General features: G+C 39.7%; 1 protein-coding gene across 1 annotated transcript in view; it reads right to left on the bottom strand.

Moving 5' to 3' along the window:
• Nucleotides 1-3,118: 3,118 nt before the first annotated feature.
• ADGRB3 (adhesion G protein-coupled receptor B3) overlaps nt 3,119-24,882 on the bottom strand; it is a 796,551-nt gene continuing 774,787 nt past the window's right edge. Inside the window, exons 28-30 of the mRNA XM_075554045.1 lie at nt 18,600-18,635; nt 9,575-9,679; nt 3,119-3,653 (exon numbers count right to left, since the gene is read on the bottom strand). Coding sequence (XP_075410160.1) covers nt 3,465-3,653; nt 9,575-9,679; nt 18,600-18,635 — 330 coding nt within the window. The 3' untranslated portion in view covers nt 3,119-3,464. The remainder of the gene's footprint in view (nt 3,654-9,574; nt 9,680-18,599; nt 18,636-24,882) is intronic.

Genomic DNA, 24,882 nt, shown 5'->3' on the forward strand with positions numbered 1-24,882 from the left:
CTGAAGGGGTCCAGAAACCACTACCCCCAATGGATACCAAGGGACAATTGTATTTGTTTATGTATACACTCAAGAGGCTTCAAAAAGTTTGTGGAAAAATTCAATGACCTTTTATTCTATTCTTCCACAAACTTTTTGAAATCTCCTTGTATATTCGTATTTTATATTTATACACATATATACATAAATGCATATATACATTCATGCATTCACATATATATATCATATATGTGGGGAGAGAGAGAGAGGCCAAAGAGAGAAAAATTGAAAAAATATTACTCCTATCACCAGAAAATCCTTTTGTAAGTTGAATAGGTTCTAAAATTACATTATCATTACCATGAATAATTTATCTCATTGAAAACTGAGTCTTTACTTTTGACATACTCTTTTCAGAATGTCATTTTAGTTTTTAAAATCTGATTAAAAATATATAGCATCTGGGGTCTTAAAGGCTTGAAGGTAAACTAGCGGCCATCTAGCTCATAAGCAACAAAGCCCATATGGAAGAAGCACACCAGCCAGAACGTGTCAAAGGATCAGGGATCAGGCATCATCAGAACAAAAAAAACTTTACCATAGTGAATGAGGTGGGGAGTGCAGAGTGGAGACCCAAAGCCCATTTATAGGCCACTGGACATCCCCTTACAAAAGGGTCTTGGGGAGGAGACGAGACAGTCAGGGTGCGATGTGGCAACAATGAAAAATACAACTTTCCTCTAGTTCCTAAATGCTTCCTCTCCCCCTCCCACTTTCATGATCCGAATCCTACCTTGCAAGTCTGACTAGACCAAAGGATGTACACTGGTACAGATGGGAACTGGAAACACAGGGAAGCTAGGGCGGATGATCCCCTCAGGACCAGTGGTGTGAGTGGCGATACTGGGAGGGCATAGGGAGAGTGGGTTGGAAAGGGGTAACCTATTTCAAGGATCTACGTGTTACCTTCTCCCTGGGGGACAGACAACAGAAAAGTGGGGTAAGAGAGACGTAGGACAGAGCAAGATATGACAAAAAATAATTTATAAATCATCAAGGGTTCATGAGGGAGGTGGGAGTGGGGAGGAAGGGGGAAAATGAGGACCTGATGCCAGGAGCTTGGGTGGAGAGCAAATGTTTTAAGAATGATGAGGGCAACGAATGTACAAATGTGATTTACACAATTGATGTATGTATGAATTGTGATAGGAGTTGTATGAGCCCCTGATAAAATGGTTTTTTAAAAATGAGGAGCCGATACCAAGGGCTCAAGTAGAAAGCAAATGTTTTGAGAATGATGATAAAAACAAATGTACAAATGTGCTTAATACATGGATGTATATATAGATTGTGATAAGAGTTGTACGAGCCCCCAATAAAACGATTGGAAAAAAATATATATATACTTTCAAAATACTTTATACTGAAAGCATTTTAAGAATCTGGCAGGATTTAAGCCTGAGTTGTGATGTTTCTAAGGCTCTAGCTTCGTGGACCACCTGAGGGTTGGAGCACCTTCATCTCTGCCCCGTCGGCATGAGAGGGCCAGACTCAGGCTGGTGGGAAGCAGGGCTGGCTCAGTTCAGTTTGGGGTAGACTACAGCAGAACACACAATTCAGCGTGGACTTTTATTTATTTATTATTTTATTTTAATTTATTAAATCTTTTTATTGGGGCTCATACAACTCTTATCACAATCCATACATCCATCAATTGAGTAAAGCACCCTTACACATTTGCTGCCAGCGTCATTCTCAAAATTCACCTTCTACTTGGGTTCCTGGAATCAGCTCATTTTCCTTTTTTTCCCTCCCCACTTCCCCCTCCTCCCTGAACCCTTAATAGTTCATAAATTATTATTTTATCTTATATTACACTGCCCGGTGTCTCCCCTCACCCACCCTCCCATTGCCCATCCCCCAGAGAGGAGGCTACACATAGATCCCCGAAATCAGTTCTCCCCTTCTACACCCCCTTCCCTCCTGGTGTCGCCACTCTCACTGCCGGTCCTGAGGGGTTCGTCCGTCCTAGATTCCCTGTGTTTCCAGATCCCTACGGCACCGCTGTGCATCCTCTGGTCTACCAAGTCCGCAAGGTAGAATTGGGATCATAATAATTGGGAGGGGCGGAAGCACTCAAGAACTAGAGGAAGGTTTTGCATTTCATTGTTGCTACACTGCACCCTGAGTGACTCATCTCCTCCCCACTACCCCTCTGCAAGGGATGTCCAGCTGTCTACAGATGGGCATTGATCCCCATCACGCACTCCCCCTCATTCACGGTGATGTGATTTTATGCAGCGTGGCTGTCACACAGAAGGGGCAGTAGGGACTTCGGTGCGGCCAGCTCACCTGTCTTCTGCATCTCAAACAGTGCTAAATCCCTTTTCTCTTTTTGCAGAGACTCTATCTAAGAATTTTATAAAGCCTCAATGAGCACAATTTTTGTGTGTGAACCTAGTTCCAGTGGTTTCTTTCATAAAGCATGCATAAAACTTCATTACCTAAATAATCGTTTTCCCTGAATTAATATTTTAGTATGTTGACTTACTCTTTTCTAGCAGTAGTCTTTTTGCCATAAGATGTGGGGGGGGCATACATATTTATGTAAGAGTGTATTGCAGCAGACTTCTGACAAGCTCCGTCTGCATGGTACATTGTTCCAAAAGGTGTTTGAGTAGAAAATACAGAAGCACAATACAAACCTACTGTTACATTGGATAAATCATTAGCCTCAAAGGAATAATAATGGTATATTATTAAAAGCATGAATACATGTTGAGTGTCTGCATTAAAAAAAACCTTCATAAATATGTAAATTTGTGTTCAACAAATCCGAAATAAAATGCACTAAAAAACTGATATGTAGACAAAAGTTTATTTACACCATACAACATTTTAAATATTTTATACACAGCTGCAGCAGAGAAAGCTACTCAGAGCTTTCTAGAGAAAACTGCAATAATAAAGATGTGAAATATATTATTCATATAAAAGTGAGATTATTACTTTATTGCATTTAAAGCAATGAAGAATGTAGCTCAACAAACATTCATTTAATGACAAAACTTTGCTTTTATATTATAAAGTAAAAAGTGTAGTAATGGCCAAACAGACTGTTATAAACTTTAAAAACTGCATAAATATATACATTGTGCTTCATGGTGAAGTTTTTTGAAAACTAAACCATATGAAGCGGTTACAACATGAATCGTTGCTTGAGGTTTATCTATAAAGATTACCTTACAAATCCATTCCACGGGTACTTACAACACAGGATGGTCAGAACTGTACACCTGGTCCTCACCCCACCAGCCTGCCTAGTGAGAAGTTACCATACAAAAACACCGCTGACGTTTGGCACATGGAGGTCCTGACAGAGGAGAGTCCCACTGTCCAGCTAGAAAGGCCAGGCTTCCCAAGTCTTTCAAGTGTCAGTGCAATGAGATGGTTGGCCTCCACCAGCTCAGGCCACTCTGATGGTGTTAAACTTCGGTTTGAAAATCACCCTCTTGCACATCCAGAGGCAAGTTCAGACACTTCTCCCACTCCGCCGGCCTCAGTTCCAAAGCATCTTTAGCCTCTGTGTCTAAGACATTGATTGTGGTGTAATGTTGGTACTCACTGGGGCTTTTGAAAGTGTCCCAGGGATTCTTGTTTGGTGCGGGGTTTTCCTGTTGAGAAAAGAGAGGAAGAGAGGCATTTATTTGATGACTGGCATCGCTGCTTGTTGACATTTCCAGGAAGGCAGCATGCTTGTGAGCTTGGTCCAGTTTATATGATTACAGGCAAGAGCTGATTGGAAATTGTGCACAGCTGCAGGAAATCCTCTTGATTCTAGCTTCTGTCCGGCGACAGGCTGCCGAACACCTTCTCTTGAATCTCCTAAATCCTGTGTTTCAGGAATCACAGAAAGTGTCTGACATTCTAGAAGGCAACACAGACTGTTTATTTCCTTTGTTTAGGGCATTTTGTTACATATTAATTGGCATGATGAGGTTTGAATAGGAAGGAGCATGGCTAAGTTTAAATGTCAAAAATAAATAAATACGGCACATCTTGTGTTCAGATAAACAAAGTTTTAGAATATTTAATGGGGTATGCTATTTACCAGGTATAAATAGTTACCCAAACTCTTTCATAAAACAGAATTTCATTAGAAACAGAACTTTAGGTCCTATTTCTGATCGCCTTTTCTGAAGACATTATCATTTTTAGGATATCAAAGTATCGCTGATATTCCCTTGCTTTGTGATTTATGTTTATGCTGTATAGTCCCTACACATTTTTATATACTCGATGGCAAGTAAGTTAATAAATAAAAGTCTTTACTTCAAAGCCCACAGTTTCTTGGGAAACAATAAAAGCAGGTCTTTGAAAATGTCCACCAACCATGATTCCTTTTCCTGCATACAGATTCCAGTTCTGCTCATTATGAACCCTCCCCGCCCTGCCACCTTGTCGGTGTGCGACAAATAAGTGTGTGAATACAATCACTAGAGGCTTCTCTGCCTAATGTTTTGTTAGGATTTAGAAGACAGCTTGTTTTGTTTCAAACTGATGTTTGTTTTTAAAGCATTCTATAAAATGAGGGAACATGACTGGGATAGGACTATGTTGAGTCTCATCAGTGAGCAAGCTAAAAACCCTGGCAGGAAAATTCTTGGAAAAAATTATTTAAAAGACTAAAATCCCAGTGGATAACTTGTTGGATGCTAAGTTATGGGATACTTGATTAAGATGAATTTGTTTACTGTTTTGTGAGGAAATGCCCCCCAAAATTATCTTCTACACACTAGACCAGGCTCTAAATTCATTACAGAGAATCACTAAAATTAGTCCTTATTTATGCATGAAGGTTAATGAACTCTTAATTGTTTGTCTACGTTCAGTTTTATCCTGAAAAAAATATATGAAGCTTTAAAAAATATAGGAAGTTTTAAAGAGGGCCTCTTAGAAAACAAACAAGCATATAAAAAAAAATGCAGTCTTTTCCTGTTGTACAAGGTCTTGATTTCTGTTGTTCTGGAACATTAAAGTTATTCAAAAGGCCTAAAATTCCGTTGGTAATTTTTATTATTTGGTAAATTTTATTCTGATGAAAATGCATTTTCATGCTGTATCAGGCATAGCTCCACTCCTGTTGTATTTGGTACATTGGCTGTGTGTGCTCTCTACTGCTCTGCATCTAGCCAAAGCAGAACTTCAAGTACTTACAGCCAAGTAGCATATGTAATGGGTCCTACAATTATTTTCTGGGTCTCACTTAGTTTATTAAACATCATCTCAAAAAGATTTGCTTAAAAAAGTTATAAATATGCTGGAGGCAATCAATGAAAATACTATAAACTATATATTATATAAGTATTCGCAAAACTTTGATGTTTTCAGCATTAAAAAAAACACAAGAAAAAGTAGCTAACAATAAAGATTCAATAAAAGTTCACTTCCAGGATATGTTTGGGAAACTGATTCTGCTTTAATCTTAATTCCTTGAAATCTTGCTTTATGAGCCAACTCCCCTGCTCTCTCTCTCTCTCTCTCTCTCTCTCTCTCTCTCTCTCTCTCTCTCTCTCTTTATTTCTGCCTCATTTATTTCCTCCCCCCTTCCCTGCCACCCGTCCACAATGTTACCAGGTCCTCTGTGTCAAACACTGTCTGCGCATGAAGGCGAGCCATCACGTGATCTATATGTAAAATGTGATCCACTAGCGAGCACACCATTTAAAGCCTGCTGCATGCAGGTCCAAGCTCCATTCTTCCACTTCCCCTTATACTTCAAAAAATTTAATTTCTTTGAATGTCAACTTCAATGTCTGCAAAACAGGAATGCACTCTATATAATGTGCCCAAAGAGTTGGAACAATCAAAACTTACATAACTTGTGAAGTTGTGAAAAGTGAAACCACAAACATTGAAAAAAAAAAGATGAGAACGACCTAGTGGGTGCCTAGGAATTTAAAAATGTTCCTTATAATCATACTTATTATAAAAATGCTCAGAGTTACAGACAGATACAAGATAAAACCACACTCACTCTTCATCCACTTACTTTCCCACCAACTAATATTTTGCATTTATGCAATAGTGAAAATCTACTATGCAATTATTTTGCAAATGAACAACATATGCAAGAGACGAGTGATAAGGGCTGTGACATTTAAGGTTATATGCCAACTTGGCTGGGCCATGGTTCTCAGTGGTTTGGTAGTGATGTAATAATATAATTTTTAGAGCTATGTAACGATTTAATCTGACTCCATCCTGTGATCTGATGTTGTCAATCTGTGTTTGACACAATGCTGATATTTGCATACTGATCTGGTTGTTGGAAACTAATCATGTTAATGAGTGAGGAGGGCGTGTACCTGTCTACATCCACCTTTCTGTTCCTATTTATGAGCTCGTCAAAGAGCTAGGGGAGTGCAGAGCAGATGGAGAGATGACGGCCGTCTGTGGGAAGCACATGAGCCTTGCCATGAAAAGCGGCATTCAGGCGGGTAGGCAGATGGGCTTGACCATGAAGAACATGTGGCAGATGGGCTTGCCCATGAAGAAACATGCGTGCTTGCATAGCAGGAAGTGTTAGCTCGGCGGTCATAGCAAGGGGAAAGCGCGGAGCTCAGAGAGCAAGTTTAGTTGGATGAAATTAGAAAGAATAACAGAAGAGCATGGGCAAGGTGAAATGCAGTCAGGTCATGCAAGGCCCTGAACTGAGAATTCCTTTTATCATCATTGAGGCATCAGGGCACATTTTGGGGTCCTACAGGGACCAGATCATCAATCACCAAATGAAGGATCCACTGGTGTAAATTTGTTGCATCAAGTGATAGAGGTCTGTCTTACCCATCATAAACCAGGTCTGCATTTAACAGAATTTCCTGGCAATAATTGAGAAAAAGTCCAGACTACAGGAGATGTAACCAAATTGAAGTGTGTGATAATAGTTTAATAAACTATAAACTCAATGTAAGGCAAAGGTGATGGAGCTTCCAAAAATGCTAATGCGGTATTAAGCTTGCATCAGTAGCTACAGAATGTTCAAATGAGATATTGGTTGAATAGGAGAATTCAGACTAATCCAAAATATCATTTAGGCTGCCTAAGCTTCCCCCTAATTCCTGAGTCCAGAGGTAGGATATCCTTCCAAGTCCCGGCTTTCCTCCCACATCTGTTCCCTCTCAGCCCTCATCTACACCTCCTTTCATCCATCCCTCCTTTCATATTTTCTCCTTTGCATTTTCAGAATTATTTGTCCCTCCATCCATTGCTTATTTTTCTTTCTTCCTACCTACCAATATTTGAAGACAAAGCAAAAGGGTTGTATTTATTTTCAAAACAAGCAAAAATTTTGGTAGGCTATTTGGAAAGAGGTCTTGATTGTAAATGGGTTGTGAAGCAGATCCAAAGTCATAGCTTGCTCTCTCTGGATATCATTAAATGGTGCCTTTTTGTTTGTAGATGGATTTAAATGTTGTCCTACTTGGAAGCAGGGAATGGACTAAATGGGCTTTTGGTTTTCCTTTGTGTCCCTAAATTCCATTATTGTACCTCATTCCCATCATTTGCAGTGCTGGGCAGGTGTTGTGAGTTAATAGCCATCAAAAGGAAGGGGAAAAGAAATTTTAAAATATTTTTATCCATCATTATGCAATTTTTCATTAGCAATGTGCCACAACAAATTATATAACTCAGCTACCAGGATGATGAACTCACTTGTGTTTGTTATTAGTCAGAACTGAATAAGGAACTTCTGGTCCTTTTTCCTGTGCTCAAATATCTGGGACAATCGTCACACACCAATGGCAACTCTATCCTCCCCACTCCTAACCTCTCAGAGAGTAAATATTTATAAAGCTCTCTTAGAAAAAGCATGTTGCTACAGACATGTGACATAATTAGTAGACTATTTTGGTTGTCAGAAAACTGAGATACAAATACAGATATTTGTGCCATTAATGATTTCATTCCCAGAGCACACACCAAAGGAGAAATTATCATCATATTATAGCAGTCATCCGGCTGAATCTGTTCATACGTCTTTTAGATTTGTAAATATACTCTTCTTCTTTTAAATAAATTAAGCTTCTTTAATTCACGGCTAGTTTTCAATGTTCCTAAATGAGTTGCTAATATGTTTAGGTCTAACATCAATGGTATCATTCTCATTTTCTCTGCTTGCTAAAAATCGACAGCTTACTATTAAGAAAAGTCAGTAAGGAAGAATCACTTCACATATACCTCTACATATGCAATATCTTCTATCTGGTTAGCATTCAATTGGCAGTACAAATAATTCAGGATTCTTCCATTGAGTAAGAGAGTAAGAAAGACTGGCATCTGGAACTACTTAGAGACCAACCAAGAATTAAAATCTGTAGTACTTCTTATAACCTTCATTCACAGCTACTGACTCAACTCCCACAGAGAGGCGATGCATTCATCAGCAGCCGCAGTCAGCATTGCAGAGGCATGAAGAGGACCAAAATGGAAACATGAAGCTACATACATGCTGCCTGCAGTGCTTATACTTTCAACTTCCTAGCCCAACCCAGTCCATTGAGCAGACTCTGCCCTGCTGTGGGATTTCTGAGGCTGTACATCTTTATGGGGGCAGTCAACGGCATCTCTCTCCCATGGGTCAGCTGATGGATTTGAACTGCCCAACTTGCAATTAGCAACCCAATACTTAATCCACAGTGCCACCAGGGCTCCTAATGTTCAGTTAGGAAGATAAAACGGAGGTTTAAAAACTGACAGTTCTCTGTTGAGCTTTGGACGAGATTGCTCTTGGAATCAATCAATGAATGAATGGTGACTTGCGAAAAAGGAATCGCAAAGGATCACTTGACTGCATAAAGCCCTGTGCTGCTGCGAGTGAATGAATGAGAACGACTGCAATCAACAGTAGAAACCTCAGTGCTGAGGTGTGTATTACTCGTCTTCACAAACCAACAGATTGTTCTAGCACCACCGACTTCCTCTCGGGGTTCAGTTAACAACTTCCAAGGCACAAGATAAACTGCATTTTATGGCCTCAAAATTCCAGGAATTCAAATGAAAACGGACAATTTAGTCAGTTACTTGGATAAGCGAATTACGTCAATTTTCACTTTGATGATTAAACAGAGTGGAGCGTACCTATTTTTTATATGCAATTTCTGATTAAAGTCATGAAACAGTGATATTTAACATAGGAAGAAAAAATGTTAATGTGTGATCATTCCAGTCATTTGTGTCCCTTAGAAGCCAATTGCAAGACACACTGAGAGGGAGGGCAATCATCTCCCAGAATGCTGTCTGGTTTTCAGGAGTGGGGGTCTCCTGCAAGGGGAACCCTGGGAGGTGCAAATGATCAAGGTGCCAGACTGCAAACTGAAAGGTTGGAGGTTCCTGCAGAGGCATCTTGGGAGAAAGTTCTGGAAATGCACTTCAAAAACACCAGCCATTGAGAGTCTGACAGAGCACAGTTATACTTTGACACCCATGGAGTCAACATGCATCCGAAACAATTCCCCAGCAACCTGTTCTCCTTGGGCAACAGGAAGAACACCTGGCTTCTCACCGATCGATGGATGAAGCAAAGCACACTCACCATACTGCTTGTATTTGGTATATCCCGAAATCTGTCCAAAGTTTGGAATTTCTGATTTAGTTCCTGAAACAGTTCCATATGCCTCTTCCTTGTGTGCATGACCTTCTGCAAGAACAGAACACGGTAGGTTTCATTTCCACTGTGATTTATGCATTAAAAAAGATTTCATATGTTCACTTTACTAACAGGAACCAGCAGGTCCCAGAAGTTACCACAAATACAAATGAGTTGTACCAAATTCTTGCTTTCTCTTCAGCACTTCTTAGAGAATTGGCTTGTTCTTCCACTTAGAAGATTACAAAAAAACCACACAAGTGTTTTCTCTTGTGGGTGCATTAAAAATGTAGCAGTCATCTCTGTGTGAGATTTTCATCATTCAAAAGTTAATGCTGTTCTACAAAAATTGTTACGATATGGAAAAATGTTTTAAAATTTGGAGTTGCAAAGTGCCCAAGCCCCTCGATGTTTGTCATGGGAAACATTACTTTTTTTATATGTCTTATTTCCATAAACACTAAAATCCTTTCTGGCTGTACTAATGGGGGAGTAAACTCCCAGGCCCTATCATTAACACTGACTCGAATCACTAAAGTGTCTGAAATTTATCTGGGATCTAAAACCTTGCACTTTCCAAGTGAATAATGACTGAGTTTCACAGAAGGAAAATATGACCCATAGGTTCCATATATTTGTTTACTAGATGTTCCAGAATGTTCACAATTAGGGTTTAGAGCATAAGTTGCGTAGCTGATGAGCTTCTAAAATCACAGATACAAATATGTTAATATTCCACCTCCCTGGTTACACACTTTCCTTGCAGCTCCATCATCCTGCAAAAAATAGGGCTATAAATAAAAATGGCATTGGGATAAGTATCAAGGGCGAGTCTTTTTCTATTACAGAGCATTGAAAAATGCACTAATAGAGTTAGATAAAAGTGTCCTGAATTTACAAGTGCTATATTAAAGGAGAACGTCTTCAGAAATCTTGATTGTGTTTTAAAGGTAAAAGTCCGTATTTTGGTCATTCTCCAAGACTGTCGTTTTGTGTCTGTGTAAGACTTGACATTGCTTTTAAGCAAACACTTCATAACTCACAGTTTGCATATGTACTTGACAGTAAGTATATTATATACATTCCTAAACTGTGATTTGAACATTTAGTCCATTACTTAATTGATCAGATTTTTAAAATATAAGTATGTGTTTTGAAAAAAATATATATCTTACAGAGAATGACTATATTACTTCATCTTCTTCTGAAAAGACACTTATGGAAACCACTTTTCTTCATTGAGGACAAAGCGTGTGTGAGAGGGTGGGGGCTAAAATAATAATGCAAATTATGGCTTTCACCTATTAGCAAAGTCTATGCTTTCCTGTGCATCGATTTCTATACTCAATCAGTTTGCATCTACACAACCATTTGCTTAGCTAATCTTATTTTTTTGTTTTCATTAACCCATTTTCATGTGAGAGAACTCTGCCTTTTAAAGGCTTGCAATAACCAAATGGTTCCATTATCACTTCTCTGAGCTCTAGGAGTGGCTGTTGAAGAATCAGGTGGTTGCAGACTAGAATGCAGTCACATTACTCATGATAGGGACATGAAACATAGCAAGCAATTACAGAGCGATTAACTTCCCATCAGTTTGAGAGAGTGAACAGGAAACAGATTTACAGGATCTACAGAGAAACACCAGGCAAACATAATTTGACTAGTGATGGCTGATGGAGATTTATGAGAGGATTTGCATTTCAGTTAGTATCGGAGCCCTGGCACCACTGTACTGCCAGGGCCCCCGTACAGAAGCAACTGGATGAAAACATGGAAGGATCAGGTAGCTAGCAAACATAAGGTAGTATACTCTGTCTTTAGAGAGGCAAGTATTCCACGCAATACCAGCTCCTAAGATACCAACACAATATGAATTTGTGTCACAAGGAATCATTAAATATATATATATATAATAATAGTTAGCTATACTCGTTAGAAAACTGACTTGGTCTCTAAAAGTTTTTCATAGTAATGAATCTTACTACACAGAGTAATTTTGTGATTTTTGGTCTGTGGGTTTTGTTCTAGGAGTGAGGTCACCTTCCTGATTTATCAGCTCACGGCAGTCTGGTCAGGGTGACTCAGAGTGACCCTACAGAACAGAGTAGAGCTGCCTCCATACATCGCCAAGACTGTAACTCTTGATGGGAGTAGAAAGCCCCATCGTCCTTCCATAGACTGCCTGGTAGTTTTGAACTCAAAACCTGTGAATCACAGCCCACTTCACCACCAGGGATCTATCTAGGAATATTTCATTCTAGAGCCTGTACAGATGAGCATCGTTTATATGAGCACCACACTCTTGGAGAGACAGTGGTGACAGAATCCGATCGAGTTCCTGCTCTTTTGCTGCTTTAAATCTAATGAGGGCAGAGACATTAATTCCATAATAAAACTAATTACAGAAAACAGTGATTTTTAAAGAGACAAGCAGTGCTCCTACAAGCATGAGTGGTAGGGGAAGTTCCTAAATCCAAGTGAAGTAGATCTCCAATCTTTACATTTCTATACTTACATTAAAAGTTTTCAAATCAGATATTCTCCTACTCTTGTCTTTTATCTTTCTGGTCTTTTTCCATTTAAAAAAACTGGTTTCTAGTTCAGTGTTAGTCCTGTGATTAAATACCCTCTCCTCAATGGCAGCTTTCCTTTTGAAAAACAAGGACCTCATTCTCTTCTCTGATGGTTAACACTCCTGGCACATCGCCTCCCCACTGAAGTGGACATCTGATGACATTGTCTGTGCAGCCTCCATTAACCCTTTATCTCATGACAGACCCAATTTTGCTTTGGAAAGCTACAGCTTTGAATCTGTCATTTAAGATCCCTACTAGCTCTTGGCCAAAGGGTGAACTGTTCCATATCTTTTTCAACAAAGTTCCCTTTGTTTGTTAGTCAAATTCACTTCTGGTTTCTTACAACCACATCCTGCTACTAGATAAAGCATGTGCATGAAAGCAAACCAAGTGTGCCCCCATGGAAATGAGAATACATTCACTGATTGGCATTTTAAAATCCTATTCTGATTGAATAGGTAGAGCCTTATTCTTAACAGAGTGATATTTCTTTTGTGGATTTGTATTGCTAGGAAACACTCAAAAATGTATAAGGAAAACATCAAGTTAGGTTGGGTGGCGATGTTATAGAACCAAAAAGCATTTTTCTGTATTCTACAGAGGTTCATAACAAGGATTCTGAATAATAAACACCAACCCCAAAATGAATATGGAAGCAAGTGAGAAATTTTGGATACTATACATACTTCCTACCTCGAAATATCCATTGCAAATATATATGCATGGAGGAAATTCATTCTGATTTGAGGTCACCTCCTTGGCACAGCCCGAAGTCACCCTGACAATGATGACCGGGGGGCTGTGCGGTATTCGAGTTGCCTGTAGGTGGTTCATGTACCTACTGTGAGTTCATTTTGATTTTCCACATGGGATTCCTTCTTCTTCAGAAATGTAAACACTTCTTTTTAGTCGGGGTCAGTGGGGGGGGGGTCCACTGATGAGAAAAGTAACTCACATCACACAGCGGAAATTGTGTAGCCCAGCACTGTTTGTGGATAAAAACTTAACTGCAGTTTTAGTTCTCACAAATAATAAGTCTCCCCCCTTAGGCATTTATTTGGATTGGTCATTTTCAATGTAGCACGCATACTTTATATCGTCTTAACTACTTAGACCTTTTCATGCTTCTACACCTTCTTGGCCCATTGCAATGGCTATATTTCGTTTATTACTAACATGAAGGCTCGCATATTAACCTTACTCATTCTTTTGTGACTAACACATCCCGTTTTCTGAAGAAATTAACTCCTGTGAAAAGTTCCATTTAGAATGCACTTTTCTTAAACCTTATAGAGATTTTCTATTGAAATAATCAAAGATATAGTCTAATTGCCAATTTCCATAAAATTCAGTGTCCTTTCCTTTTAGTGCCTGGCAGATAGGCTAGGCGTTTTTAAAATCAAGGTAAGCGCTTGGTTCTGATGACTATCACCCAACATGATCTGGAAGTTATGTGCCTCCCAATCCCAAGAGGCCCAGGGACATGAAGGTACTCTCTTGAGTAGCTAGTTTCACAGGACTCCCGTCTTTCACTTTACACTTCTGTAACCACAGGAAATCGTCTTTGCTGCCCTTTAGTGCTGATCTTAGAGGGGGAGATGATAAATGGTGAAATCCTTTCGTAATGTTTTTGATTCCTGAGGAAAATGAGGATGAAATGCACCCTCTAAGTCTTGAGACCCTACAGTATCCAGTCACTCTCCCCTATCCCAAAACGAAACTCACTGCCATGGAGTCGATTTGGACTCACAGTGACTCTTTAGGACAGAATAGAACTGGCTCCGTGAGTCCCGGAGGCGGGAACGCTTTCCCGGTGTAGAAAGCCTTGCTTACTCCGCGCAGAGTGGCTGGTGGTTTCAAACCCTTGACCTTCTAGGGGCACTCTCTTAAGATTCCCGAAATATTTGGAATAAGTCAAGTCTAACTGCTCTTTGTCAGTGCAAATTTAGAATTAGATGTCAGTTCCATCCCTTACAAATGGTGTGGTCTGAGGCAGGAAATCCAATCTCCCATTAGCCCCATTTTCGTAATCAGATTGCCTTGCAGGGTTGTTTTGAAGATTTTAAAAAAGAAAGCACTTATCGCTAGACCACACAGATAAAAGGCACTTCAGAAATGGTAGCCATTATTATCTCTTCTAATCCTCACAATAACCTTGGGAGGTAGACCCCACGATCTCTACTTTACTGATTAGGGAGCTGAGGCTCTGGGAGGTTATGTCAGCCCCACCCCACTCCCTTCCTCACCCCCCGCCCCCCTCCCCCGCCCTGGCTCATACAGGCGGGGGTAATAGAGGGCGGGATGCTTTCGGAATACAGTCACTTCTCTTTAGTTGTAACCATCCATTACGTGGTAGCATTGGTTTCTCATATTCAGCGTGAATCCTCTTTTAGATTACTCAGCTTTATGATTATGCCCTGTTCGGATGGAAACGAGCTAAAACAACCATCGGTGGGTTATGTGACTTTTCTGAGACTGTAACTCTTTATGAGAGTAGCAAGCCTTATCTTTCTTCCTTGCAAATCTTACAGGAGTAGAAAGTTACATCTTTCTCCCCTGGAAAGGCTGGTGGGATTGAACCTCTGACCTTGTGGCTAGTAAGAATCACCTTCCGTCCTTCAAGGGAGCCTTGGTGGCAGAGTGGTTAAAGCCCTCGATGTCTAACAGAAACTCTGATTGTTTGAATCCAGCAACTGTGTCTCAGATGAAAGAAGTGGGGTCTGCCTCCGTAGAGATTTGCAGTCTGGGAAACCCCGTGTAGCAGTTTGACTCCATCCTATTTGGCCATTCAGAGTCGGCATTGATTTGATGGCAGTGTGTTGTTTGTCCCCTTCCTGCCCCCCAATCTTTATCAAAAGCCTCCCCTCTAGAAGGAAGGCTTATTTTACACTTCTTTCCTTACATTTCTCATTTGATACTGGCACCTAAATCCCCAACTGGAACTTGTCAGAATGAGATGTGCCCGAGTCCCCTGGAGATCTTGAAAGGGTCCGGTGGGAATCCTGATCCAATACTGCAGAGCCATCATTTTCTGCTCCCTGCCCTCTCACCCCTCTGCCGGGTGAAAGACCAGAACCCACGGGCCCTGCATCTGCCTCTTTCTATGCCTCCAGAAAGTGGACACTCACCATCTCATTCCTAGATTTGTAATCACCTCTTACTTTATATTTCAACATCCTCTCTTGCCATGCTATAGACCATCACTTCCTGATATGCCAGCCAGAATCACTTTCTAAAAACTGAGAGCAGAGCAGGTAATTCCTCACGAAAAAACAAACATTAAAAAAAAAACTCACTAAAAAACAAACAACCAAACCTTAGCAGCTGTTAGTAGCAATCTAGGAGAAAACTTCTCCCTCTGGAGGCCTGTTTCCCCCACCCTTTCTATTCCTTTTTTCCCCACACACACCCTGTTTCAGTCAGTTTTGATTTGCATCTTACTCATGCACTTCACTGCTAAACAAAGGATTGGCAGTTTGAGTCCACCCGAAGGCATTGTGGGAAGAAGGTCTTGCAATTTGTTTTTGAAAAGTCAGCCAGGGAACACTCCCTGCAGCACAGTCTCCTGAGACGCATAGGGGTCACCATGAGCTACAGGCACCTGGATGTGTGTGTGTGTGTGTGTGTGTGTGTGTGTTGTCTGGTTTCTTAAACATGCCACCCTTTAGCCAACATTCGTGCCTTTTTTCTCCCCCTGGACTTTTAACCTGCCTTCTGTATCTCCTTGAGTGGTGTCTTTGACACCCACGGTGGGCATCTTGGCAGCGTCATCTCTAGAACCGTCCATCTTCTACACTGGAATGATCTTGTTAACGTTGTGTTACTTGCTGTCAGTGATCCCACATGTGCACAATAGGACAGCGCCGAAGGGTTTGAAGGCTGCGCGCTTTAAAAACTGATCACCAGGCCTTCCTCGGAAGGTGCCTCTTGGTGGGTTCAAACCGCCATTTGGGCTGGCAGTCCTGTGCTTGACCATGCATGGCCCCGGCTAAGATTAATCTAATCCAATTCAAGATGCTTCAGCATGCGATCAGAGTTTACTGAATGTTTACCATAAATATTCTGTTTGGGACTGAAAATACAAATTTGATCAAGAGTTCATTCGGTAAAGAATATAAAATATCTACAAAATCTGTATATATATTTTTGTAAATTTTCCAGAAAACAGAAGCCGGTGTCGCACTCTTCTGAGCCAAGTCACCCGCAGACTCTGTCTGCTCCAGGAAAGCATGGCTCTTCCGAGACGGGTCTGTGCAAAGGCAGTTTAGTTTTCCAAGGCTCAACACCAACTAACCACAAAGATTTTATGGATACAGGAGTTGACAGAATGTTTTTGTCATATGTAGACTCCAGAGAGTGTGTGTGATACCTACTCTTGAAGGAAAGATGCTCTCGTGAGACCAGGAGGCAAAGTTGGCCATTAGTCAATAAATTATGTGAGTGGGTATGTGTGCGGAGGGTGGGGTGGCGGTAGTGGTGTCAAGTTTGACATAATGGATCTAATCAATCCAGCCTGACAACACAGACGTCCTCTTCATGAGTCATCCGCAAAGTACTAATCAACTAAATTAAAATTCATCAAGGTTTAAATCTGTTAATACATTTTCAGGACACAATCCAGGAGATGTGTACCACTTACCTCCCCACTCACTGCCATGATTTCAGCTCATAGCAATGTATGCCCCTTGGGGTTTCTGGGATTGAAAATCTTTATGGGAGCAGAAAGCCTCACCTTTCTCCCACAGAACAACTGGTTAATTTGAACCTCTGACCTTGCAGTTGGCAGCCCAACTCGTAACCCACTACACCACCAAGACGCCATAGATGTCACATAATCTCAATGGTATAAGAGACTAAGAGGATTAGAATCAAATTATTTTTTAAAATACAATCTTTCAAATTTTGACACCTTTAGCAATCACACAATAATTATAGTAATAAAAGATCTGAAGAACATATCCAGGGTTCTTGAGTTGCAATTTCTTTCCATTACCAGAAAAAAATTAGAAAATACCATGGTTAGGTGTGTAGATTGCCAAGGGCAGGAAGAAATATCATCTTAAGGAGTCTTGCTACCAGTTGCCATAGAGAATGTACAAAAAAAGAACAGTGTTTCTAATGCTTTAAAAGAAACAGTGTGATTAAAATGCTCTGTAGTGCATGCGATTACATAATTTTGGTAGGTTGTATGGAGGCTTGATTTTAGACCTAGTTTTGGACCAAATGCCACGGATGTTTACTTGGTTAATTTCCACCAGTGTGTTATGCTTTCCTTTGAGCAGAACAACTTACTGCTGCTTGTAATACAATGAAAATATACAGTAGAGTTTTCTATTCTTCGCTATAGAAAATACTAATGGGAAAAAAATTCTGTCACTTACATGACCCTAAATAATTTAAATGTCCAAATGGCTTAATAATTTCTATTTGAATTTACAGTTTTTAATTTTTATGCTAAAACCTGTGGCCAAAATAAAATAGTTATCCCAAGTCGGGCTGTATAAGCAGGCTGCAACTGTATAAACATTTGCTAGCTTCTCTAATTCCCATGCTGTAGGAGGCAACTGCAAATGGTGGAATATAAGTTAAAGGTATTGAGCTCCATGTAAGTATCACAGGGTACAACTAGGCTGAGGAAATGTATTATGTATTATATCCAATTATGTCAGCAGGCTATGAATCATATCCAATTATCAAGATGCATAAGTGCATTTTATGTGACACTCAAACATCATTAATTTCGTGCTTAGCATAAGCTGCTCAAATGGTATGATTCCAGTAATTTCCAGCATCAATATAAATTCAAGGCAAATTGAAAATGAAAATTTTCATCTTGTTTACATCTTTGAAAAGGCATTTGCTAAACAGAGGAGCACATTGAACCAAAACTTGATATTGGAGAAAACAATGAATCTAAATGTTACCACAGAGAACTTAAATAATAGGGATTTGGAAACAAGGCAAATGAATAGCAAAGACACCCTAGCTCATCAGCTCAAGTGTCTTCAGAGAGTCTCTACTGATAGACTCCGCCTTCAGTAGATGCCACTGACGTACAATGGGGATCATTGTTTTGATGTTAGAAACCATGAACCTGACATTCTCCCTTCCCACTAACAGAACTGATCAAGTTCAATCCCCTCAATAAATGATCCCTGTATCTCAGCATTTCAAAAATTAATTCCTTGCTTGTCCAGACAATCTCAGTTTAACACATAATGAGAATGTTAAAAATCTTGTCCAGAGCTAATTATGTTGCATGAGTTCTAACAAAAGAGTTGACTGACTTCATTAACAAAATTACTCTATGGAGCTGTACAGAGAAATATATTTAAATAAACATATGAATTTTGAATCCAAATAATACAAATTATGAAATCTTAGAAACTTACCTCAAAGTCAAGGTCTGAGTATCTTGATTTTCTTCTCTGTTAGATGTTTTTTTAAAAAAGAAGAAGAAAAAGGAATAAATTTATGTTACTCATTCAAATAGTTTTGATATAGATAATTCTGCTTCTTTATATTCTGCACAGTTTCTTCACATAGAAGGATAGATACATTTTTACCACTTTAAAATATTCCATTTATATGATTGAATTTTCACATTGGGCTTTTAAAAATTATTATTACTGAAGTATCTAAAAATACAGCATCTTTCTTATCTTGACCTGTCAACACTAGTTTTCAGAAACAGGGATTTCTTTTCCATGAAATTTCACACTAAGTCTCCATTGTAAAGGCCACATTAGGTAAACTACGGCAACACTGCCTACCGGAAACGCAGGATCTAGAGTTAGATTGGGCATTCTGGTTGGTGGCACAATCCTGTAGGCACTCCTGTCCTCCCAGTGACCAAGCTCTGGCTTCCCACCAAATTCCCCATGGCCTGAGCATCCCCGGGTTTCTCATTTGCAGGTTTCCTAGTATTTGCCACCTTGCCCTGATATGATAATCCTTCTTGTTCATTGGTGAGTAGAATATTTTTCTTCATTTCGTAAATCCCAACTAAATACCCACACTCAAGCAAAGCCTAGCTGTAGAAGTTATGACAATGCTTGCTTATGACGCCAACGCTGTTAAACAGCTCCTGAACTAATCATGGCTAAACATGCATTAATAGACTAAAGTAATCAGACAGCAGGCTCAAGAAAAGAAAGGAAACTAATGCAATCTCATGTGATGACACGATCTCCCTGATATTAACATAAGGAAGTTGTTCTTAGCCTCTGTTCCCCAAGGACCCTTGACTGCCTAGGATGAATGGAAGGGAGGGATGTGTTGGTAGAGAATAACATAGATGGATTTAAATTATTTTTGCATTTGTGGGTCTTGCTCGTTACACTTTTGTTTGTTTTTGGTGAGAGAATAGGGATGGGGTCCTGGGAGATTCAATAAATATTAAAGACATTATGTAATCATAAACAGTTGGAAAAGAATATGTACACCTTTGGACAAGCTTCTTCTGCGTCATTTGCCTCTTCTCCCACCCCTAAACCTACCACCATGTTTAATCACTGACCAGGGACTCACAGCCCAAACAGGGGGCTCCTTGGCTGTAACCAAGCGCAGGGAAGGAGCAAAGCAGTAACGTAGCTTACTGAGAAACGTGGCTACGCTTCTGGAGCTGGAATTAAAGCTGTCTGTACAGACCCAGAACTTGCTGTATTTACCCAACTCCTCAAAGCATTCTTCAGCAAACAGAAAGCAGGGCTTCCTGCAGGTTGGTTCCAGTTGGAGCACCCTAGATTCAGAATCAGAACCCACATATTCACAACATCCACTTGTGTTTCCATCCTAGATAGGTGGCATCAGACTGCATATTTTAACAAGATCCTTTGGATTCTGATTCAAGGTGCCTGGTCTTAAAATGCAAACTGTTAGCAAGAGGTTGTATTGGAATGTGCATGTTTGCACCCCAGACAGAACGTGATATATCAAAAGAAAAAACAAAAATCTCACTGCTATCAAGTCTACTCCACATTCTACTGACCCCGTAGGTCAGAGTCTAGGAAGAAGTAGGGCCAGAGTGCTTCCTCTTACATGTTGTCAGAAGAGACTGGTCCCCAGAGAAGGACGTCATGCAGAGTAACGGAGAGAGGCAGCTAAAAAGAGGAAGGCCCTCAATGAGATGGATGGACACAGTGGCTGCAGCAGTGGGCTCAAGCACAGGTACAATTGTGAGGATGGTGCAGGGCCAGGCAGGGGTTCCCTATGTTGTGCATAGGATTACTATGGGTTGGTACAGACTTGATGGTACCTAACACCACCACCACCAACACAGCACAGAGTAGAACTGTCCCTTTAGGTTTCTGAGATTGTAAATTTTTACTGGCGCAGAAAACCTCTTCTAGTTCCTGTGGAGGGATGGTAGATTCAAACTGCTGATCTTGCAGTGAGCAGCCATATGTAACCCACTATGCTATCCTGGCTCCTCTAAATAAAAGTCCATTTAAAAAAATACACTAAAATATTCTGATCTACTTTCATTTTAATGGAGCTGTTTAAGATTGAGAATCTAGCCTCCACGTAAAATCAAGGAGAAAGCTGAAAAGAAGATTGCTTTATGACATGAAAACTCAACTTGGGACTCTTGCCTTGCTTCTTGTCTCCAATATTGCCCAGTGTGGCCCTGGAGACTTCTCAGAAGGGAAGATGTGCAGGAAGGCATTAAACGGGGCCCTCTTTCCCATCTCTCTGCCACAATTGTTATCTAACTGCGCTGTATAAAAATCCAGCTCCACCGACTGCATCACACTCTGCTGCAATATGCTAGACTAAATGTCAGAGCTTCCCTTCTGTTCTTGGACGCCTTGCTTTCTTGGCACTGGGGCTCAGCAGGGCATTTCTGCAAGTGTACATTAAGCAGAATTCCTTCTTCACACAGCAAAATGCAAGCACAGGAGCATTTGATTTTAAGCAATTTTATTATAAAACATGAATCATGAGTTTTGAGTTCCATTAGAAGAGTAAATAGTACAATCTTATGGGAAAGTTTTAGTTAGATTGAAGAGTGAGTAAGAGGCCGTTCAGCTGCGAGAGCTCAAGAGCTGGGTCTTTGTTGCCAGAGGTCATCCGAGCCATATGTTGCCCCATTCCTTTCTGAATTCAATGCTGCCTTGCCTAAGAGCTAGAAACACTGACAGATACGTGCCACTAAAAAAAGCTGCATATTTTTGGACTAGGAGCAAAAGAAGGGAAGCCAGAATGCCAGCAGTAGATTTTGCTTCTGAGAGCAGATGTTACCTGTGTTGATATGAAATACGGGGAAGAAAATAGATACACCGCTACAAATAGATCACATTCTCTTCTGTTTAAATTCACTGGAATTAAATTCTAATGCAAGAGTGTAGCATAAACGGAAGCCCTGGAAGGTTAAATCAAAGAATAAAAATTAAAAAAAAACATGAAACAAAAAAATTAAATCAAAGGAGCCCAAAGATGGAGGTGGGGAGGCTGGGAAACGAAAAAGGGAAGATTTAAAATATGTGAGAGTGAAGGGAGAATGTGGCAGATTGGTAGTTCAAGGTGGATAAAATCCTGTGCCAACATTTTAGTTCTCCAAATACATTCATGCTGCAACATGCTAGACTCTGTATGTAGTGAGCACACAGCACGATTTATTGTTCCCCTTTTATGAAAGAGGAGAAAGACAGGGCTTTCTATTCCAGTGAAGAGCTTGTTGGAAACTCTCAGGGGCAGTCCTCTAGGGTCGCCATGAATTGGCCTTGACTTGGTGGCAGTTAGTTTGGAAGGTTGCCATTTTTTAATGAAAGAGGAAAAATGAGGGCCAATCGAGTTAAAATAAACATTCACTTCCCCAGCAAATAAACTGAGACTCATCATCTATCATCTGAGTCTACACTTAGCACTTTCTCCAATATAGTTCACTGTCTGTTCAGTGGTATAATATTTTATAGCTAATATCCCTTTGATATTTTGCAGACTTTTTAAATGCAACAAGAATAACTGCAAATAAGCCAGTCAGTTAAAGGGACAGCAGGATTTGCATACCTTTTAAACATAGAGCACGATCAAATAGATTAGTTTTAACTTGTCAATTATAGATAAAGGACAGAAAATATCAATGTGATATTCACTGAAGAGTTAAATCTGATGGCAATGTACAAATATCTATCTATATCTATCTATATCTATATCTATCTATATCTATATCTATATCTATATCTATATCTATATCTATATCTATATCTATATCTATATCTATATCTATATCTATATCTATATCTATATCTATATCTATATCTATATCTATATCTATATCTATATCTATATCTATATCTATATCTATATCTATATCTATATCTATATCTATACTGAGTAACACTGTAATATGTATGATAGTTTATGAGCAACAATGCCTAAGAGTCCCAAACTTACCTACCTCCCTGATGTGGTAGTCTTATCGCAACTTTTAGTTTATCTTAAGAAATGTCTATCATTGAATAATTGTGGTGTAAGAGAAGTACCAGAATGTTCAGTCCTTTTTCTGTTTGCACCTTTGGTGCACATGCAGTATACTGAAGTGCCTTTCAAAGTATTAAAGTCAGTTGAAACAATAACAGACTTACTTGTTTATTCAAATATCCTGCTGAGCTGTCACAAATGATATTTTAAGGTTTAAAGGTCATTAGAATAATGGTTATATGTTTAAAATGAGGGTCAATTAACAGAAATGATAAAGTCATAACAATGTTTCTAATAATTTAATAATTACGGAAATAGTCTGCGTAATTTTAAAATAAGTCAGTAATGCTGACACATTCTGTGATGACATAAATCACCCCATTTCTATATTATTTCCAATTATCCAAATAACTTGATTAAATAATCCTCCTTGTCACATCAGGTGGTGTTTCTTTTGATGCTCTTTCCACTTTCAAAATTTCCATTTAGATCTCACTCTAACCTGTACTCTGTCCCCAACACCCTAGTAAAATTCTTACTGTCAAGGCCTCCGGTGGTGTTGGCCTGGTCAAAATCCAAGGCCATTTTTCTGCCCTCAACTTATTTGACTCTCTGAAGTTTTTAAATAGTCACTTCCCTCGCTTCCCAATAGCATTCATTTTCTCTCAGCTTCCCCTACCCCCACCCCCAGCCCTCTGACACTTCCCTTGTCTTTCTTCTGACTTTGCTTTGTGTACTTGCCTCCTCAAGGGTTCTTGGTTGGCAGTTTCTCATCTCCCTTTCTAAATGTTGAGTTCTTGAGTTTTCTGCTTTCTCGTCCTCTCTCCTGGATGACATCTCATCCATGTGGTTTCAATACCATCTTTATGTTCCACATACCCTTTCCTCCTCATGTGCTTCCCATCACATCAGGTGTTGGATGTCAGTTGGCCAAATTAGACACTGAGAAGTTACCTTTCCTACCCAGTTCTCCTTCCCTGTGCATCAAATCCACCAGCAAGAGCTTTCTACTCTTTTCCATCTCTGCTTTCACTTTTCTAGTCAGAGACGGTCTCTTCTCTTGTCCAGATTACTTCAGGGATTTCCCAATAGTTCTTCTACCCCACTACTGGTCCTTTGTCATTTCTCTCCCAAACCACCACGTATATATGCATACATGCTAAGGGACAGATGGTCAGACACAGATGATAGATAGATAGATAGATAGATAGATAGATAGATAGATAGATAGATAGATAGATAGATAGATAGGATAGATAGACAGATAATATAGATAGATGATAAACTATTGTGATTTTTTTTTACTTAAATGATTTTTCATTTGCTTCCATTTAGAAAAGTCCTGCATAATCTGACTTTTTATTCCAATCCCAGCTTCATTTGAAAGAACGCTCCTTACAATGATCTGAGCAGAGGGCAATGTCTTTGGTACCTCAGGCACAGGGCACTAGTTGCTTCCTTTGCCGGAAACATCTCACTCCCAGCTCTTCCAAAGCCATGTTCCATCTCAACTTTCAGTTTTTAGTTTATACATCACGTTAAAAGATTTTCCAGCTCACCTTACTAAAAGAAGTTCCTCCCTCCCCTCCCAGAAATATTCCCCACCACAGCATGCTGATTTAAATTGTTACTTGCTTACTTATCTACCTCTCCCATAGAACTTATCCTTTAGAAGAGCAGATCCGTGTCAATCTTGCTTACGTTTGTATACTTGTATTATGGGCGTCTAACAGAGTGTCTGACACAATAAGGTGAGTGTGTGTGTGTGTAGATATTTATTTATTGAGTTCACTGCAATATAACAGTCCAACAAATCTAAGAGAACTGCTTTTGCTGTTATTTTTTTTTTCTTATAGGAACCTGGGGACAATTTGAATATGCAAGTAAATAAGATCCACAAAGCAACCTATTATGAATGGATCAATTGGCAGCCTAGAGATTCAAGACAATTTACAAGAATATAGGTTTATCACTAATCAAAGAGAGAAATTCTTTCCAATAATTTTAAAATGTGGACATGCACAATGGGAATATTTAGCAAGTGCATGCATAGCGTCATGTCATCATATCCATGTCTTATAAGATAATGGATAATTTCCTAAAAGGGGAAATACCTCATTGTTTTTGTCACTGCAAATTAAGCTGGACAAAGCATTAGCAGATTTATAGCAAGGAATGAATTCCATTGACAAATGAACGACAATATATCTGCCATTAAAAGTTTATATTACAAGAGGAGCAGTTAGCATG

This window comes from Tenrec ecaudatus, chromosome 7, assembly GCF_050624435.1.
Source record: "Tenrec ecaudatus isolate mTenEca1 chromosome 7, mTenEca1.hap1, whole genome shotgun sequence".
NCBI lineage: Eukaryota > Metazoa > Chordata > Mammalia > Afrosoricida > Tenrecidae > Tenrec > Tenrec ecaudatus.